Consider the following 21,835-nt stretch of genomic DNA (forward strand, 5'->3'; position numbering starts at 1 on the left):
TGTGCTCATTCCACTAGGCCATGCTACTTCTGCTTGATTTGTAGGTGCGAAATGGCTGAGAGACAATAATAATAATAATAATAATGGCTTTTATTAAGCGCTTACTATGTGCAAAGCACTGATCTAAGCGCTGGGGAGGTTACAAAGTGATCAGGTTGTCCCATGAGGGGCTCACAGTCTTAATGAGAAGCAGTGTGGCTCAGTAGGAAAGAGCACGGGCTTTGGAGTCAGAGGTCATGGGTTCAAATCCCAGCTCCACCAATTGTCAGCTGTGTGACTTTGGGCAAGTCACTTAACTTCTCCGGGCCTCAGTTCCCTCATCTGGAAAATGGGGATTAAATCTGTGAGCCCCACGAGGGACAACCTGATCACCTTGTAACCTCCCCAGCGCTTAGAACAGTGCTTTGCATATAGTAAGCGCTTAATAAATGCCATCATTATTATTATTATTATTAATCCCCATTTTACAGTTAAGGTAACTGAGGCCTAGAGAAGTTAAGTGACTTGCCCAAAGTCACACAGCTGACAATTGGTAGAGCTGGGACTCGAACCCATGACCTCTGACTCCAAAGCCCAGGCTCTTTCCACTGAGCTACGCTGCTTCTCAACAGCGTAATAATAATAATAATAATAATGTTGGTATTGTTAAGTGCTTACTATCAATCAATATTTATTGAGCGCTTACTTTGTGCAGAGCACTGTACTAAGCACTTGGGAAGTACAAGTTGGCAGCATATAGGGACAGTCCCTACCCAACAGTGGGCTCACAGTCTAAAAGGGGGAGACGGAGAACAAAACCAAACATACTAACAAAATAAATAGAATAGATATGTACAAGTAAAATAAATAGAGTAATAAATATGTACAAACATATATACATATATACAGGTGCTGTGGGGAAGGGAAGGAGGTAAGATGGGGGGATGGAGGGGGGGACGAAGGGGAGAGGAAGGAAGGGGCTCAGTCTGGGAAGGCCTCCTGGAAGAGGTATGTGCTGTGCCAAGCACTGTTCTAAGCGCTGGGATAGACGCAAGGTAATCAGGTTGTCCCACGTGGGGCTCACAGTCTTGATCCCCATTTTACAGATGAGGGAACTGAGGCACAGAGAAATTAAGTTACTCACCCAAGGTCACACAGCAGACAAGCGGCGGAGCCGGGATTAGAACCCATGACCTCTGACTGCCAAGCCCGGGCTCTTGCCACTAAGCCACGCTGCTTCTCAAAGGAAGCACGCGACTGATCCAGAGATCTTCAGAGAGTGAGGTGTCCGGCGTTTGCGTCACTGCTCATCGCCATCCCCTCTGTCCATTTGAAAAACGGAGGCTTGCCTGAACTGATTGTGTTTTGAAACTATCTGACTGGAACACAATTTCCACCAGTCCCTCCAGTGACCCAGAGGTTTCTCTGAATGCAAAATTGGCCAAGTGACAAGGGCCCTGTTTCCGATATTTTGTTTCAATATGTGCTGCTGGAGTTAACCCCCAAACATTTTTGTAATCCCTACACACCCCCAGCTAGATTGAAAAATCCTTGAAGGCAGGGATTGTGTCTCCTAATTCTAGTGTACTCTAAACCAAGAATTTAGTACAGTGCTCTGAACACACTAAGAGTTCAATAAACCCTATTGATGTTTTGATTTGATAACGCATTTATAAAGGAGCATGAGATGACAGTTCCACTCAGAAGCCTGTTATTATAAGATTTCCAAAATTACATAGTCTTACTAAATTCTAAAAAAAAATAAAAATGCATTTTTTTTTTCATTATTGTGAATGTACTTTGAGAAATTCCACCAGAGCAAGGAGATATTACCTTTTACTTAATACTCTGAAACTGTAAGAACAGTAAAGGGTCACAAGGGACCTAAGGAATGCTAAAAGAAACCAACCAACCAATCAACCTACCCAACCAAGCCCAACCAAACCTCCTTATACTCCCAGACAAAGATAGCCCTGCAAACAGTCCTTGGGGCAAGAAAGTTGGTTTCTCTGAGAAAGTCTGAGAGTTAAGTGAAGCAGAAACATCCTCGAGGCTGCCAATTTAAAGAAACTTGTCTTTCTACACCCCTCACGGTGGTCCCGAGGCCCTGAAGAAAATGCTCTCCCTTATGTTCTGAATATGTGAGTCCTTTGGTACTCCTAGGCAAGCAAGCACTTGAAGAAGTGGCATAGCCTAGTGGAAAGAGCACAGTTCTAATCCCAGCTCCACTATTTGTCGGCTGTGTGACCTTGGACAAGTCACTTCCCTTCTCTGGGCCTCAGTTACCTCATTTGTAAAATGGGGATAAAGACTATGAATCCTATATGAGACATGGACTGTGTCCAACCTGATTAGCTTGTATCTACCCCTGCACTTAGTACAGTGTCTGGCACAATAATAAATGCTTAACGAACACCATAAAAAAAAAAGGTCCCACCTTGCCATCGGCTCTGCTGACTGCCCTCCTGTGAGACCTTGGGTAAATCACTTAATCTTTTGGGGCTTCAGTAACCTCACCCACACCTCAGTTTCTTTGTAAAATGTGGATAAGGTACCTGGTCTTCCTACCTCTTACTCTATAAACCTGGAGAGGGACTGGGAATATGTCTGATCTAGTTATCATCTACTTATGTCAAACAATGATATTTATTGAGGGCTTACTGGGTGCAAAACATTGTCCTTAGCACTTGGGAGAGTACGATAGACACTGGTAGACACACTCTCTGCCCACAAGGAGCTTACGGTCTAGAGGGAGATACAGACATTAACATAAACAATAAATTATCGATAGGTACATAAGTGCTGCGGGGTTGAGGGTGGGGTGAATATCAAGTGCTAAACAGGTACAGATCGAAGGGTTTAGGCAACACAGAAGGAAGAGGGATTAGGATTAATTAGGGCTTAATTATGGAAGGCCTCAGAGGAGAAGTGATTTTAATAAGTTTGACGGTGGGGAGAGCGGTGATTTGTTGGGTATGATGGGAGGAGGGAGTTCCAGGGCCAGTGGGAGGATGTAGGCCAGAGGTCAGTGGCAAGATAAACAAGAAGGCAGGCTGGCAATGGAGGAGTGAAGTGGGTGGGTTGGGTTGTAGAAGAAAATCAGCAAGGTAAGAAGAAGGAGGTGAGGTGACTGAGTACCTCAAAGCCAATGGCAAAGAGTTTCAATTTGATGCGGAGGTCGATGGACAACCACCGGAGGTTCTTGAGGAGTGGAAAAACAGCAACTGAACTTTTTTAAGAAAAATGATCCAGGCAGCAGAGAAATGTATGGATTGGAGTGGGGAGAGACAGGAGGAAGGGATGTCAGCAAGGGACTGGTGCAGAAGTTAAGGTGAGAAAGAATAAGTGCTTGGATTAGTGTAACGGCAGTTTGGATGGAGAGGAAAGGTCAAATTTTAGCAAGGTTGTGAAGGCTGAACCAACAGGATTTGGGGACAGATTGAATGTGAGGGTTGAATGACAGAGACGAGTTGAGGACAATGCCAAGGTTAAGGTTACGGGCTTGTGAGACAGTGGGGGATAGTGGTGTCTACAGTGATGAGAAAGACAGGAAAAGGAGAGGGTTTGGGTGGGAAGAGGAGGACTTTTGTTTTAGATGTGTTAAAGCTGAGGTTCCAGAAGGACATCTAAGGAGAGGTCCTGAAGCAGGAAAAAATGGGAAGCTGCAGAGAACACGTAACGCCTAGTGTTCAAAAAACTGCAGAATCCCCATTACTATCCAGAGCCCAACACCACCGTGTCCCAGCTGCTTCTCGGGCTAGCCCTGCTCTGCTTTCACACACTGCTCTCCTTTCTATCAATTCCAACTGCACTGAGCCCCAAGGTGAGGAGAGGCAGGCAATGGTGTATAAAATCTTGGAACAATGGTGGCTGTATTACCAGCTAAGGTTCATTATTATCACCCTGCCCCCTACTCCATCCTTGTCCCCCTGCACCTTCTTTCAGAATAGGGTGGTACCCTCAAAACTGATGGCTGCTTGCAGAAAATAGCTGAATTTTTCATCTCGAGGCTCTTTCAGAAGCATGAGTTCCGAGGGCGACAATTTTAACAGTTGACCTTGTGTTCACATGTGATGGTCGGAGTTTAAGAATAGGGGGATTAGAGAAGAAAATAAAGAGAGACATGCAAGGAAAAATGAAAAGCACTTAGGAATTATGTAACATATGATGTACTGAATTCATTTATCTACAAAGACTTGTCAAGATGTAAATGACTTAAAACTAGTAGTCATGTTCAACAAGGATTTCTCTTATACTTTCCTTATCCTGAAGACAGTCTGAGATTTATTACAAGTGTTACATATGCTGTGAGCCTCACCTAGAGTATGCTCTTTGAAAAGAAATTCAGCCATTTTATTCACCCATGCATGGGCTCAACCGAACAGAAAATGGAAAGGCAAAGTAAATCAAGAATTAGAATGCTAATTGGGTAGGACTGTGCTAGTGAGAAGGAAAGGAATGGCTCAAATATTTGGCAGGACATTAACAGGTCCAGGTAAACCATCAGAACACCATAGGAGGAATTTGCTAAATCAATCGAAGGGCATGAAATCTTTAAAGATCTTCCAGGGGCATCTGGTAAAACAATAAAGCAAACAAAGACTCAACGAATCGCCGAAAAACAAACTCCATTAGAACTCTGTAGAGGCTGGATCAGTCCACAGGGTTCTAATCCCATGGAGTCATTGGATTGTTATTATCCAACCCAATCAGGCTTGAAAATCACCGCACACTGTCGGCATCCTGTCAACCCAGGTGAGTGGTGGGAACACCAAGGTGGAAAGGAAAAAAGAGATATGGGCTGCGACATCACAGCTATAGAGCTGGAGCTACTCCAATGGTCTGCTGGAATTATAAATTCCAGAATCACCACTGTGTGCCAGAGTACTGTATACAAGACCTGTGGCTTGGAAACTTACACTCAATTTAAGACAGGGTAGTCCCTGCTCTCAGTGAATTTATCATCCAAGGCAACAGAACCCCTCAACACCTACCCTTGAGTGAAAATATCACCTCTATGCATTAGTGAAACTGAACATGGGGTCTAGGGCCATTTCTGGCACCATTCAAGCTCATTCCTGCTTCGGTGTGATACAAATCATAAATTCAAGACTGGGGTTGACCTCAGGAGGGTTAGGCTAGGATTTACTGCCCAGTCAGGCCTCTGGCTGTGTAATCAATCACTGGAACTTACTGAATGTTTACTATGTGCAGAGCACTGTACTACATGGAAAAGTACAATAAAATAAGTTGGTAGTCACGATCCCTGCCCACAAGTAGCTTATTGCCTAGACAGATGACTTAACTGCTGAGATCATTCTTTTGTAAGAGCTGAAAGAATATAGATTTTAAAATCTCCCCCAGGAAACCAGTGGCAAAGTTCATATTTCTCTTTCAGTCAGGAAGGTCATCCTTATATCTAAACAAGCTCTCTGCTCTTCAATTTAAATGTGTTTTCTCTTGTGTATGCTATATATAGGAAATACCTGGTCAGTGACCTCAGAAGATTCCTTTTATAAATTTGAAAGCACTCATTAGTTTGCCTATTAGCCTTCTCTCCCCTCAACTAAACACTCTTTTTCATAAGATTCCTTTTTTATTCCTTTAAAGTCTTTTTTTGTCACTTCTTTGAATCCTTTCCAGATGAAATGAGAGGAGGAAGAGTGGGTAGAGGGAGGAGGAGGGAGACCGAGGGACAGATGCAGAGAGAGAGAGATAGGGAGGGGCAGAGAGAGAATCACTAGAGAGATGCAGAAGAGAGAGAGAATCAGCAGACAGAGAGCATCTACTTGTGTATGAGGAAGGGAGAAATGGGTTTAAGTGGAGTAGCGAATCTCAGGAAAGATTTCTCAATTACGAAGGTGTGAAAATGTATCACGAGAAAAGATACAGGAAGAAAGGGGGGATTGGAAAATGTTGAAAGCAAAACATATTTTTACATAAGTAAAGGCTCCAGAATACACAAAATGGAGAGATGGCTAGATCCATACTCTAGACTTTTCCATGAGTTCTTGTTGTGTAAGGGAGACAGTTTGTTAATTCAAAAAAACATGAGGTACTGAAGAGTTTTATTTTCTTCTTTTTATATTTGCATGTGTTGGAATTATTCTCTAATCAAAACCTATGGTTCAAGTAATAATAATAATGATAATAATTGGCATTTATTAAGCACTTACTATGTGCAAAGCACTGTTCTAAGTGCTGGGGAGGATACAGGGTGATCAGGTTGTCCCACGTGGGGCTCACAGTCTTAATCCCCATTTTACAGATGAGGTAACTGAGGCCCAGAGAAGTTAAGTGACTTGCCCAAGATCACACAGCAGGCATGTGGCGGAGTCGGGATTCGAATCCATGACCTCTGACTCCAAAGCCCGTGCTCATTCCACTGAGCCACACTGCCCCTCACCCCTCACCCACACCTCAGTTGTTTTCCAGTGTAGGGGTGGGCCCCCATCAGGATAGTCTGAGTGGGGAATCATGTTGCATCATTTCCTGCATTTGTTATGATTAGAAAGACCTCACAAGGCTGGGCCCCAGCCTTTTCTGGGTCTTTTTTCATGGTACTTGTTAAGTGCTTACCATGTGCCAGGCACTGTACTAAGCACTAGGGCAGATGCTGTGTCAGGTTGGACACAGTCCCTGTCCCACATAGGGCTCATAGTCTTCATTTTCCAGATGAGGTACCTAAGGCACAGAAAAGCGAAGCGACTTCCCAAGGTCACACAGCAGACAAGTGGCAAAGGCGGGATTAGAATCCAGGCCTTTCGGACTTTCAGGCCCATGCTCTTTCCACTAAACCATGTTGCTTCTCATCCCAGCAATCCATCTCCCAGCATCTCTTTTTCAATGGATACAGTAACAGAATGGGGGCTGCTGCTTAAATGTTTATCTCTGGCTCTGCAGCGCTGCCCACTGTGCTCTCTTAATTCTTCCACGCTTCTATCTTATAACTGTACCTCGCTCTTGACTCTCCCACCCTATTCCCCTTGACCATGCTGTTCCCCGAGGCTTGGATTGCTCTCCACCCCCAAATCCATCAGATCACAGCCCTGCCCACAGTCATCATCATCATCATCATCAATCGTATTTATTGAGTGCTTACTATGTGCAGAGCACTGTACTAAGCGCTTGGGAAGTACAAATTGGCAACATATAGAGACAGTCACTACCCAACAGTGGGCTCACAGTCTAAAAGGGGCTCAGTCAAAGAACCCATGGAATCTCCCTACCTCCAAGCTGCCTTCCCCAGATAGTTCTCATAGAAACCCATCAGCCGTCTCCACCACTTTTGAATCTAATTTTATTCATCCTCCTCACCTGTACCTATACATTGAATTCATCCCAGCATGGCTCAGTGGAAAAGAGCATGGGCTTTGGAGTCACAGGTCATGGGTTCAAATCCCGACTCTGCCAATTGTCAGCTGTGTGACTTTAGGCAAGTCACTTAACTTCTCTGGGCCCCAGTTCCCTCATCTGTCAAATGGGGACAACCAGGGGACAACCTGATCACTCTGTAACCTCCCCAGTGCTTAGAACAGTGCTTTGCACATAGTAAGCACTTAATTAATGCCATCATTATTATTATTATTCATCCCTCAATCAATAAGTGGTATGTCCACAATGCTTACCGTGTGCAGAGCACTGCATTAAGCACTTGGGAAAGTACAATACAATAGAACTGGCAGACACAGGGAGAGATATTAAAATACATTACAGACAGGGGCAAGGGTAAAGTATAAGGCTATGGATGTAAGTGCTATGGGGAAGGGGTGAGTATCAAAATTTCTTTGGACTACTTTGTAAACTTTTATTTTTGTCATCCCCATTGAGGGTGAGCTCCCTGTGGGCAGGGGATGTGTCACTTGCTTGATTTGTACTTCTCAAGCACTCACTACAGGGCACTGCACCCACTGAATAGTCAGTAAACACTAGTACTACTAGTACAACAATAAATGGACATCTAAGAGGCAGGATACTAGCCACAGTTTGATCAATACCTCTTAATATTCAATTTGACCATTATAGGTTATGGGCATGAATGGGTCTTCAAGGAAAAGCCTGGAAAATTCCTTGATTTCTTATGCTATTTCCAGTGATTTCATTGAGGCTTTGATTTCTATGAGATAATTTTACCATTCTTGCATTTCTCACCACGCGGTAAGAAATGTTAAGCCTGAATATTCTCCCTCTAAAGAACCATATGACCTCAGCAAAGATATGACATCTCTGAAAGAGACTTTACTGTTTAATAAACAGGACTTTTCATTAATAATCAACCCAAAATAATACGGTATGCTCAGTCCTTTTATAAACTTAGGGTTACCCTCTTGACGAGATCCACATTATGGAAGACTCACATAATAATATATTTCTTCTGACATTGCTTTTCATCCATTTGGAGATTCACTAATTCACTCCTATTCAAAACACATCATGAAAACACCTGCGTATATTCAAATGCACCCTTATTTCTTCTAAATTAAAAGGATTTTGGCTATAGAAGTAAAATGATTTTACCTGAATGATTGATCCCTTTATTGCTTCCTTCCCTGGAACCAATGGCATAGTTAGATGGGCTGATAGAAGGGCTGGAAATAAAGCTTGTGAACCCTGTTGATGACTTTATTTCAAAGTAATCATGGCTGTGGTTCAGTCGGTGAAACTCCAGAGCAGACACAATAGATGTGCGTTGTTTAGGCTGAAAAAAAAGGATGAATAGTATGTGAATTAGTACATTTGAATATTTCTTTAAAACTCAGTATTTCAAATTTTAAATATTAAAGCACTTTAATGCTTAAAATATATAGCTTGACATTACTAAAGATAACGAGCCTATTATATAAAATTCTAAATTTCCTTGGTTGTTTTTCAGTAGGAATTTCATTTCCATAAACCTTGGTACAATTGCCAAAGATATTTTGAAGCAAGGAAAGATAATTGCACAGTCGAGCATCAGAATTCTGACTCTCCTAAAAGATACACTCCTAAATGCATCGCCTGAAGTCTCTGGAAATTTCCTTTTCATTTTCCATAAGACTCCTTTTCTTATTGCCCAAATTCTGGGACGGCAACTTCTCAATTACCGTACTTTTTGTTCTTAAGAGTTGATGGCGGAAAGATTATTCCCTATCAGATTCTTATTCTTGGTGTTAAAAACTTAACCCTAGAAGTAAATACAAAATGCCAGCAACCTAGCTGACAATGGCAGAGTTAACTTGTGTAAAATACTTACTTTTAAAGATATATTAAGTAATCCAAAATGCCATGCAGTCAGTTGAGAAGCAGTGTGCCCTAGTGGAAAGAGAACGGGCTTTGGAGCCAGAGGTCCTGCATTCTAATCCCGGCTCCACCACATGCCTGCTGTGTGACCTTGGGAAAGTCACTTCACTTCTCAGTACCTTCATCTGTAAAATAGGGATTAAATCCTACTCCTTCCTATTTAAACTGTGAGTCCTATGTGGGACAGGGACTGTGTCCAATCTGATTAACTTGTGTCTACTCCAGCTCGTAGAACAGTGCTTGGCACATAATAAGCACTTAACAAGCACTATTTTTTCATACACTCATCGAAATTATAGCTGTACTATATGCATTGGATCTAATGCACTTATGATTCCCAACAGCATAGTTTTCAAGTGCTTTTTATGCGGTCTTATGGTTAAATAACTGTTACAGCTTCTACAACTCTGTTTAGAATATTATTTTCAATCAGTCAATATTTATTGAGCACTTCCTGTGTGCAGAGCACTCTACTGAGCACCTGGTAGAGCAAAATACAACAGAGTCGGTAGACGCTACCCCTGCCCACAAGGAGCTTAAAGTCGGGAGGAGACAGAGATTAAAACAGATTAGGGATAGAGGAAATTATTAGAGAATAAGAATATTGGGGTGAATATCAAAGTGAAATGCTTAAGTGCTAATGAAATATCCTTTGATGTCAGTACTGTAGCGCTAAAACTATCCTTTGGTTCGAGACAATCCCACTCTGGCTAAGTCCCTTGTGTCCTGGTATGGCTAGCGGCCTGGAGGGCTCCGTGAGACCTCCGAAGCTGCAGACATCACTCTGCCCTCATTCACTCAACAGGTTATTGTTGAGGATGACACTTAAAATGGCTCAGTAGGGCCTGGGGTACCTTTTCCACTTTCTTGCAAAAACCAAACTGAAAAATTAAACAAACAAAAGCCAAAATCTACACACGTCCTTCAAAATAACTAGACAGACTAGAGTTGGGAAACAGCAGGATTCTGTTAGGGTAAGGTCTGCGGGGGTCGAGAGGGAGGGGTTTGGGTGGGATGTGGAGCCCTGGGAACGGTATGGCTGCGTTGCAGAGAGAATATTTTTACTTTCGAAAAATAATGAATCATGGAAGGGAAAGGGTGAGAAGAGCTCAGTATGATAGAAAAAGAAGTGTTGCCATGCAATTATTGCTATCAATATACAGCATCATCAATTCCTTTGTTGAAAGGCAAGGCCTGGTGCTGTGAAAATTTCTAACTAAATTCAAATATAAAAAACTGATTTCATAATTAAATAATCTTTTAGACTGTGAGCCCACTGTTGGGTAGGGACTGTCTCTATATGTTGCCAATTTGTACTTCCCAAGCGCTTAGTACAGTGCTCTGCACATAGTAAGCACTCAATAAATACGATTGATGATGATGATAATTAAAGAACTATGGAGCGGCAATAAGTTTCTCAATGACCCATCAATCCCTGTTCCCCATGAAACACTTGTAGCAAGCCTACCTACTGGCTTCAATCAAGTGGCTTTTTGGGTGCTTTTCTTCGGAGGTTTAAGGAAGAAGAAATTTGAATGTAGGAATTTTATTCTAAAAGTAGCCCTTTCACTGGTGATTCCTTTGTATTCCACTGCTACAAAGTTATAAATTATAGTCATGGAAATCTACACAAGCTGCGAAATGAATGCTCAGACTTGAAAGGCCAGTCCTCAGTTCAACTAAAATCTGTGCAAATACAAGATGGCACACAAAACTTTGCCCTCTTCATATTTTCTTCCTCCATATGAAAAGGCAAAGAATCTGCCAAATGGGAAAACCTTTTGATTTCTTAAAAATATGTTGTGTCTCTCTCTTCACACACACAACACACACACACACGCACTCTGTTAATTTATGCTAGTCATCTCGTTGCAGATTTCTGTTTCACGTAGATAAATAGGCTAGTCCAAAAAGGCACAGGGACAAATTTATGGAATATTCCTGGATTTGGATTAGGATTCTGCTGATAGAGAAGTCTGTCTAGAAAGCACTCACGTGCAGAAGGAATGAATAAACCACTGTTCCCAGACAAACTGAAATATCATTTGAGGCCTCCTGATTCCTTTCAGATGGCAGCCAGTCTCTTCAGCTACATGATTGGATCTGGAAATGTTTCCCTGGAAAATCCAATCTCTTGGTCAGTGGGCAGTTTTTACTAATCGTTCATCACGTAGGCAGAGCATACAAGTGGAACATGGGAGAGATCCCTCCTGACCACTACTCAGGACCTGAGGAGTATCCTATTCAGCAATGGCTTACCACATGGGTGAGGACAGAGTGATGTCCAATGTATAACAATGATGGTATTTGTTAAGTGCTTATTATTGTGCCAAGCACAGTTCTAGCACTGTTCGAAGCATTTGAGGCCTCTGTTCAGTGATCACCAATGACACTCATTCTACCGACCACCTTAATAATTCCTCATTTCCTCTTTCCCCCATCCCTTCTGCATCGTCCTTGACTTGGATTTGCTCCCTTTTTTCACCCTTCCCTCAGCCCGACAGCACCTATGTACATATCCGTAATTCATTTATTTCAAATTATTTCCCAACTTGTACTTCCCAAGCACTTACTACAGTGCTCTGCACACAGTAAGCGCTCAATAAATACGATTGATTGATTGAATGAATGAATGAATGAAGTTAAAGTCTGTCACCCTCTAGACTGTGAGTTCGTTCTGGGCAGGGAATGTATCTGCCAACTTTGTTGTATTGTACTCTCCCAAGTGCTCAGTACAGTGCACTGCATTCATTCATTCATTCATTCAACAGTATTTATTGAGCGCTTACTGTGTGCAGAGCACTGTACTAAGAGCTTGGGAAGTACAAGTTGGCAACATCTATTCTTTTTATGTTATTTTGTTAGTATGTTTGGTTTTGTTCGCTGTCTCTCCCTTTTAGACTGTGAGCCCACTGTTGGGTAGGGACTGTCTCTATATGTTGCCAATTTGTACTCCCCAAGCGCTTAGTACAGTGCTCTGCACACAGTAAGTGCTCAATAAATACAACTGATGATGATGATGATGATATAGAGACGGTCCCTACCCAACAGCAGGCTCACAGTCTAGAGGGTGCACACAGTAACACTCAAAATATATGATTGATAACCAGCTGTCTCACATCTGGTGCCACTGGGCAGAGGAGGACAAAGTGAGAGAATGTGTGAGTGGATCAATGCCGACCATAACCACAAAGGCAAAAATAACTCAAAGGCCATATCTTGCTGGCCACAGGACCCAGCTTTCCCATCCAACCCAGCTCACCCAAATGCTATGGGGCCAGAAAAGGTGTCCTACGCTATTTTCATGGGCATATGACTCTCTTTCAGACACAGGGATGCAATCTCAATGTTGGTAGTGTCATCTATGGGCAGAAGACAAATGTACTACATATAACCCTGCTTGAGGAGGTGAGTCAAGCAATAATGAGATATGGCCCGTGACTTCAAAAAGGTTGTAATTGAATGAAAGAGCCTGAACAACACAAATACTGGAAAATACATAGGATGCAAAAACCACACCTTTAAACATATAAACAAAAGAACTGAAAATATATAGGAAAATAAATAATGGAAACCTAAGCATATGTTACACAGAAACTGTGAGCTCCTTGTAGGCAGTGAATGTGTCTACCAATTCTGTTGTACTGTTCTTTCACAAGCACTTAGTACAGTGCTATGCATGCAGTAAGTGCTCAATAAATGCCACTGATTGGAAAACACAAATACTAAAAGGTTACCAGGATGAATTGAGGCAGTACTCAAGAAGGGAGGAATTTAAGGGGGAATAAAACAGACAGGCAGCCACTCCCATTGGTTTCCATACAGGAAAGTCCTTTTAGATCCACTCGTAAGTGACTTGCCCAAACCTATATGCAGGTCGATGGGAGCCCTGAAATTAAAACTCAAGCAGATCACCTGAAATCCGGTCCCGTTCTCTTTTTATTAGAGCATAGCAGAATCTCCAAAGCAGACAAGAAACTATAATTTACAGAGTGTTTTTATAAATAAGGCTATCCTCACTTCAAGCAATAAAACCAAAGCAAAGGGTAGGAGGGAATAGGTTAAATAACTTTAAGAAAGTTTAAGGAATAACTTAACTTGCAAATCAAATAAATATCTAGTACTAGAACTACTGTTAAAACTCATGGCTCCTGAGTTTCTAAATCCATTGTTAGCTCAGTGAGACATTCTCCTGATACTTATTCTAGGATGTCACTTAATAAAACCTTCATAGTGGTGGAGGAAGTCAAAAAGAAAACAGAGTGGGTGTAAAGAAAGCACTAATAAAATACAACCCATCTCCACTTTTAAGAAAGGTCGGAGATGCACTTATTCCTTCTGCCTACCGTATGTTCTTTAAAACAAGGAAAAAAAAAGTGGAAAAAAAGGTTTTTGGGTTTTTTTTCCTACATCAATTTCTCCTTTATATATTTTATTTGTACTAACGGAAGTGTATATCACCGAGAAGCAGCATGGAATAATGGAAGGAGCCTGGGAATCAGAGGACATTCTAATCTTGGGTGTGCCAAACAGTTTCTTCATCTTTAAAACAGGGTTTACATACTATTTTTTTAATGGTATTTGTTAAGGATTTACTATGTGTCAAGGACTGTTCTAAGTTTTGGGGTAGATACAAGTTAATCAGGTCAGATACAGCAACTAATTCACATGGGGATCAATCTAAGTAGGAGGGAGAACAGAGATTTAATCCCCATTTTACAGTTAAGGAAGCTGAGGCCCAGAGAAGTTAATTGACTTGCCCAATGTAATACCTGTTCTCTTTCCCTCTTACTTTCCCTATCTGTAATTTATTTTAATGTCTGTCTCCTCCTGTAGACTTTTGAGCAGGGATAGTGACTACCAACTCTACTGTATTGTTCTTTACCAAGTGCTTACTACAGTGCTCTGCACACAGCAAGTGCTCAAATCCCACTGATTGACTGGTTTTCTTCTAATACCAGAGTTGTACCCTTAAGAAATACCTCAAGAGAAAAATTTGTGTTGAAGCAGTCACCTCTTCTAAACACACATACAAGCAATTTTTTTCCATACTGTGGCACAGCTAGGTGAAACAGATCTATGTTATTGGAAGAACACTTGTGATCTAGCCAAAATGGGTATTGAAAAACAGAACTTATGGCAGAATCATTCAGCCAAACAATAGGATTCACTGAGTGCACATCAAGGACTGTGTTCAACTTGATTATCCTGTACTAAATACATAGTAAGTGTTTAACAAATGCCACAGTTAACTAAACTGCTTGAGAGAATACAGTAAAGGTATTAGACACAATATGCTATTCATGCCTGTCTACTTGTTTTGTTTTGCTTTGCTGTCTGTCTCCCCACTTCTAGACTGTCAGCCCATTGTGTAGGGACTGTCCCTATTTGTTGCCAAATTGTACTTTCCAAGCACTTAGTATAGTGCTCTGCACAGAGTAAGCGTTCAATAAATATGATTGAATGAGTGAATATGATCCCTGCTCTCAATAAGCTTAGAAAATTGCATGGGAGACAGGCACCAAAATCAATTACAGATAGGAACAAGTAACAGAATATAAATGTCCATAAATATTACAGTGGGGTGTGAGTACCTGAGTGTTTAGATGGTGTGCAAGTTCTGAAATGGTTAGGGGAGATACTGGTGGGGAGATGTGAGTTTAATCAGGGAAGGCCTCCTGGAGGAGTTGTGATTTCAGAAAAACTTTGAAGATGGAGAAAACAGTGGTTTGTTGGATGTGAAGGGGGAAGGAATTTCAGGAAGCAGGGAAGATCTGAGCAAGAAACTGGGTGGTGGGAGAGATGAGAATCAATCGATCGATCACATTTATTGAGCACTTACTGTATGCAGGTCACTGTATTAAGTGCTTGGGAGTGTACAACACAACAATAACAAACACATTCCATGCCTCCAGCACACTGAGTAATTTTGAGAGCACGCGTGCATGTGAGAATGTGACAAAGTGTGTCTCTAGACATACATCCTCAAACATAAACAGAATTTTCTATCTGTGGCATCACCTATGAACCTGAAAAGCAGTTGCGTACCTAGTAAGACCAGCCCACCTTTTAAAGACTTTTACAATCATAGGTTTGATTCCCACGGCTACTTCCATGCACATCAACTCACATTTTGTAACATCATTTTGCTCTTTCGTGGCTTAAGCTTGCCCACACTTGTTTTCCTCTATTATCTTCCCGTACAGCATTAATCCTCTCAAAACTAATCCTCCACACAACATAAACTCAAAACAACATTTGTTCCACACAAGATTAGTTCTCTGCCCACTGGTTCTGCACAAAACTACTTCCCTCTCACACTGGCTAAAACAATTGTATGAGTTTAGTTCGGCAAGAGAACAATCCCACATATCGTGAATTAGATGGTCTTCGGTTAGTATGGGAGCATAGCCCTTATCTCCCATTGCTTTAATCACTCATCAGTCTTAAATCTGCCAATCATGGAAAATGTTCCTGAAACATCACTCCACGAACAGCCAGGTCCTATTGCACAAACATATAAACATAAAGCAGCAACTGAACAGCAACTATTATTTCCAGTTGTGGTGTATTAAAAAGTGGTTCCAAATCCCAATCTTTCTTCCAGACTGTGGAGTCTGGATACAGCCCTAAAGGATTACCTAGCCACAAAGTTGTGGGAACTTAGAAATTAAAGAAACACTGCCACTTTCCATTCTATCAATCAAAATAATTTATTGAGACTTACTGTGTACAGAGCACTGTTCTAAGTACTTGGGAGAAAACAACAGAGTTCGTAGACATGATTTCTGTCATCAATCAATATCAATCAATGGTATTTATCAAGTAAATACTGTACTAAGTGCTTGGGAAAGTACAAAACAAAAAAGTTGGTGGAAATGGTCCCCACTAAGAAGAAGCTTCTAGTCTAAATTTCATGTCTGTTCATTAATCTTTTCATGGACTCTCATCTCATATTAAAATCTAACTGGAACCAGCTATAACTAATTATAGATCAATTCTCCACACTAAAATCCTAGTTTAGAACTTCTAACAACTTAATTCCTATTAAGTACAGCAGGCAGTAATTATACAGTAGTTTGCAGAAAATATGTCCCAAGCAGCCACAACAGAGAGCTCATAATGACACTGGAGTTTTGAAAGAAAAATTAAAGACAAATAAATATTACCGCTGTTTTTTAACTAGAAATTGTATCTACTAAAGTCACTACATTATAAAGCATCTCTTCACTTTTCCTTACCATACAATTTCTCAAATCTTTCGTTTAACTCTGATAGATTCCTAGCGTCCTGGCCAGATACTTCATCAGGACAACTCACTAAGCAGGTTCTGGCAATGCCCTTCTTTGACTTTAAAGGCAACCATTAAAAAAAAGAGAGATATTAGCAATAATTTAAGTATTTAAAATTCAAAACAATACAATATAGAGCTCATTTGAGACTGATGAAAATGAAGTTAAAGATTGACGTGATGGCCTTACAAATCAGGAGTGGGAAAAATACAGCCCTCTGGACAAAGCTGACCGGCCAAGTGATTAAATCTGGCCTATGGGCAGGATTTGGGCCAACTAAGAGACAGCTGCTTCTGCCTCACTTCTTTCTATCCATGGATTCTGGCAGGAACAGGCCAGGATACCAGGCCACTAGCAACTGGATCTGTGGTAAAATCAGTCGGAAAGGTGTTGCTGCATTGGAAGTGGTTGCCCTTCTAGAGCAAAGTCTTCTCCTTCCTTGCTGGCATCTGCCCCCAGCCCTTCACTATCTGAAGTCATCATCATCATCATCAATCGTATTTATTGAGCGCTTACTATGTGCAGAGCACTGTACTAAGCGCTTGGGAAGTACAAATTGGCAACATATAGAGACAGTCCCTACCCAACAGTGGGCTCACAGTCCCATTCTGAGAACTGAATTAAAACAGCCCGGTCAAGAAGCTAGCCTTAGTGCTGGAAAGAAAGGATCCTGGCGGGTCCTCACTTTCATTCATTCATTTATTCATTCAATCATATTTATTGAGTGCTTCCTGTCTGCGGAGCACTGTACTAAGTGCTTGGGAAAGTACAAAATGATAGAGTCGGTAGATGTAATCTCTTCCCACAAGGAGCTTACAGACAGATCCATACACTTTCCACTGGATCACATTGTGCAGAGCCTGCTCTCTGCCTAGTGTGTCCATTCGTTTGGCTTTAAACTGGACATTCTGGTTTTCAGCAGGTCTGTCCCATCAGGCATGATTATTAGAAATGCCCAGTCTCCCACTTGTCACCAAGACCCTCAGAGCCGAAGCTGCCCTTACAGTGAAACTGGCCTTGGGTGAACGGAGAAAGAGAGAGGAGGCCAGAGTCCCACCCGAGACAGACCCTAGAGACTGCAGACTTCTGTAAAAATAAAAAAAATCCCAATGAGGTCACTGTGCTGCTTTGTTTAACCTGCACAGCACACCCACAATAGCATTTGCCTGTTGCTTTTGAGGATGCAAAAATAGGGCCAGAATCTGCAAGTACTGTCCATAGTCACCCTCATCTAGAACTTCAGCCTTTCTGTGTTGGTCAGTCCTGACTTGTCCTTGCTGACTATCCTGTTTGCCTGTTGCTCGCCCAATTCCTCATTATTGGCGATCCTGTTTCATTGGCCGCATGTCCTGGCCGCTATCGGCTTTGCTCTATTAATGACACTTTAGCTAAATGGGATGTGTGAGGAGAATGGATGAAAGTAGGACATCAGAAAAGCTGTGTATGTTGAGCTAAAACAGAGGAAATAAACACAGTGGACAGAAGAGACATTTCAAAGAGGCCAAACTCAAATGAAGTGGCATAATGCATGGAGAGTTAGTAAAAACTAACAGAAGACAGTATAAAGTTCAGCAGTTAGAAATGGGAAGTCTCCCTTTGTGTGGATGTATGAGAAGACTGCAGCACAAAGAGGGAGAAATGAAAATGTTGTCAGAATCTGTGGGCAGCCAATTCAGCACAACAGTGCAAGGCAAGCTTAGCAGGCACACAATGGGGAAAGATTTGCTCATTGTTCACTGAGTTAATTACCCAAACCTGCGTAAACCGAATAAGATCTGTCAGTAATCACCTTTGAATGCAAAGTAGAGTTACACTATCCTATTGGTAAATTAGAGTTTGGTTATATTTGTGGGAAAAAAAAATGTGTAGGTGTGTAGACTGTGTAGGTCTATTCTTTTCCAAATCAGTCTTCTCAGAATTACTTTGTCTTCTCTCCATTATTATTCTTGATAGTTATGCAGAAAAATCCTTCTGGAGAGAAAGTTCTCATTTCAAATGTGTGACATTTCTTTCTCTTCAAATGAGTTAAGCATCCATAGAAGCTTAACAAGGTCAAAGGTTTTAGAACATCATCCTGGAAACGGTTCTTTAAAACATCACCACAATTTTTCAGATTTCATTCTACTTCAGAGTTAATGGTGAACTTGTCTGTTAAAAAGTTATAAAAGACACAACAGGACATTCTTATTATTTTTAGTGTTCCCTTCAAAGCCCTACTGAGAGCTCACCTCCTCCAGGAGGCCTTCCCAGACTGAGCCCCCTCCTTCCTCTCCCCATCCCCCCCGCCTTACCTCCTTCCCCTCCCCACAGCACCTGTATATATGTATGTTTGTACATATTTATTACTCTATTGATTTTCCTTGTACATATTTATTCTATTTATTTTATTTTGTTAATATGCTTTGTTTTGTTGCCTGTCTCCCCCTTCTAGACTGTGAGCCCGCTGTTGGGTAGGGACCGTCTCTACATGTTGCCGACTTTTACTTCCCAAGTGCTTAGTACAGTGCTCTGCACACAGTAAGCGCTCAATAAATACGACTGAATGGATGAATGAATGAGTGTTCTCGCTATTGTTTCTGCAAGGCCCCCAAAGAATTAAGCTGATTCCTGGTGCCTGATTCTCCACCCAACAGGAGAATCCCATTCATTTCTGCACCAAACCACATCCCACCATCGGCTTTAAGGAACTCAATCAGCTCTCTCCCTCCTACCTATCCCCCATCCTCTCCCACAGCAAGGAACCTAGTTACCGTGCCTCCAACTTGCCTCTTTCATGTCCTCTTTCTTAGTTGGAACTCCCTCCTGCTTCACATCTGAAAGACCATGACTCTTCCCATCTTCAAATCCCTACTAGAATCATCAACCCTCCAAGAAGTCTTCCCTGACTAACCTCTGATCTCTGCACCCTAGTTTTTCTCTCCGCTGCATCATCCGTAGAGTTGGGTCCACGTCCTTTAAGCACTGTGATACTCACCCCATCTTGCCTCCACTCTCACGGCACATATCATTACAGGGGAGCAGCATGGCCTAGTGGAAAGACCACGGGCCTTGGAGTCAGAGGCCATGGGTTCTAACCCCGGCTCTGCCACCTGTCTGCAGGTCACAACTTCTCTGTGCCTCAGTTACCTTATCTGTAAAATGGAGATTAAGACTGTGAGCCCCACATGGGATGGGGACTATGTCTGACCCGATTATCTTGTATCTACCCCAGCGCTTAGAACACTGTTTGGCACATAGCAAGCACTTAAAACCACAATTATTATTATTACTATTATTATACATTTTGGTTTACCCTAGCTATCTGTCCTCCCCAACTAGATTGTAAACTCCTTGAGTGCCTGCCCCATGTCCACCAACGCTCTGTTCTACTCTCAAGTGCTCAGTGCAGTGCTCTGACCACAGCAAGCATTCAATAAATGCCACTCATTCACTGATTTTTCTCTTTGATTCTTTTCCTCTGAATTATACATTTTTCTGGGGATAGGCAAGAGGTAATGGTAGCTCACAATGCCCAGCCTGATTTTCTACAAGTATCTTCCTAATAAACTGCTGAGTTCTACTTAGAAACTGGCCTCTTGGGTATCTTAATACTGAATGTGAAGCAATGACAGGACATTTCTCTCATCAAAAGTTTTATCTGGTGAAGAAGTGACCGCTGGTACAATCAATTAAGACGGCTCTGACAGCAGAGAAATACGGTGTGGATGGTGAAGTGGAGTGGGTGGCAAAAGCACTAGTTTTATTATTATGAATCTTTACCTGTATCATACTATAACACTGTACAATGAACATGGTCAAAATGATCATTTTCTACCTCTTCCCCAGATGCACTAAACTAATGATCCATTTTGATTACTATTTCAATGGGTTATAATAACTAGCTGAGGCCAAGGCACATTTCCTGAACTAAAGCTCCACCTACCCTGCCATCTTCGGGATCCCTCTTCTCTTGTCAGTCAACCCATTAATAGTAGTCACTGAGCATTTACTGTATGCAGAAAACTGTACTAAGCCCTAGGAAAAATACAATAGAGGTAAAAGACATGCCCTCGCAGAGCTTACAAACAAAATTATTTTCCATTAGGAAAAACAGAATGCAAATTGGATAAGAATAAATAATTTTTTGTAGTGTGGCGTGTAAATCAATATGAACATTCATGCACTGAGTGACTGTGAAGCACAAGTGCTGAGGTGAAAACTGGAAGGAAATGACCTGGAGAAAAGAATATTCATCAGGTAATAAAACTTCTAGAGCAGAAGGGATTTTTTTCAGGAGGGCTCTGAAGATGTGGGGGAGTGGTCACGTGAATATGCAGGGAGAGGGAGCTCTAGGAAGATGGAGGGGATGAGCAAGGGGTTGGAGGAGGAAGAAGTGAGTAACCACAAGGAACAGTAAAAAAGTTTAAACACAAAAGGGAGAAGTGCAGAAAGCACAGGCAGGGAGTAAAGGGTGTTGAGGGCAGACAAACAAGGAGAGAACTGATAAAGACTCTTGAAGCCAAGGGTCAAGAATATTTGCTTGTTGCAGATAGAAATGGGTAGCCATTGAGGGGGCACCTCGAACCTTGGATGACTGATTTCCTGGTCTCTTCTGGACTGCAGATCTTCCCCTTCCTGCCAACCCTAGGACTTTATTTCTCCCCTAACCTGCTAAGCCCTCAATTCTGGCTCTTTCCCCACAAGTAGGACACTGGGCTACCATGTTCGAGGGTGGGGAAGGGAATGGGGAGAAAATATCTCCCTCTCTTTGCACACGTGCTACAATACGGGACAAATGTGGAAACCTCTGTGTTCACATCTCGGCAAACCCTATAATCTCCACAATTCACATGCTCTCCATATACTGCTGCTCCCACACCCACAATCTCCAGACAGCACAATCTCCTGTTTATTCCCTGAGGTATAGACCAGGCCCAAAAAAGGAAAACCCAGGAGGAAAGGGTACATGAGATCTTCTTTAAGGATCTAAAGCTCCCCAGCACAGAGACGAAGCAAAGCTCTATTTCTGCAGTGTGACCCATTAGCTATTCTTGGTGACAATAATGATAATAACTAACATCACAATAATAATTACATACTCCTTCCGGAGGGAGAGCATATTTCTCAAATTCATCTTATTTTGAGTTCAGAAGAATTTGGCCATCACATTTTTTCTAATGACTACCGATAGTCTCTGGCTGGGTTGCACAAGCACAACTGACCACTGACTTCGGCAGGGTTGGGCTGTGGAATACAAGCAATGGCTTGGAAGAGAGGAGAACAGTGATGATTGTATGGGGGAAAAG

General features: G+C 41.9%; 1 protein-coding gene across 4 annotated transcripts in view; it reads right to left on the reverse strand.

The window, feature by feature from the left end:
* Positions 1-21,835, reverse strand: part of ANKS1B (ankyrin repeat and sterile alpha motif domain containing 1B) — a 624,779-nt gene that overhangs the window by 375,917 nt on the left and 227,027 nt on the right. For all 4 annotated transcript variants that reach the window (XM_038756218.1, XM_038756216.1, XM_038756217.1 and 1 more), the window contains exon 12: positions 8,497-8,677. In XM_038756218.1, the coding sequence (XP_038612146.1) occupies positions 8,497-8,677 (181 nt within the window). The remainder of the gene's footprint in view (positions 1-8,496; positions 8,678-21,835) is intronic.

The sequence above is a fragment of the Tachyglossus aculeatus genome, chromosome 14 (genome assembly GCF_015852505.1).
Source record: "Tachyglossus aculeatus isolate mTacAcu1 chromosome 14, mTacAcu1.pri, whole genome shotgun sequence".
NCBI lineage: Eukaryota > Metazoa > Chordata > Mammalia > Monotremata > Tachyglossidae > Tachyglossus > Tachyglossus aculeatus.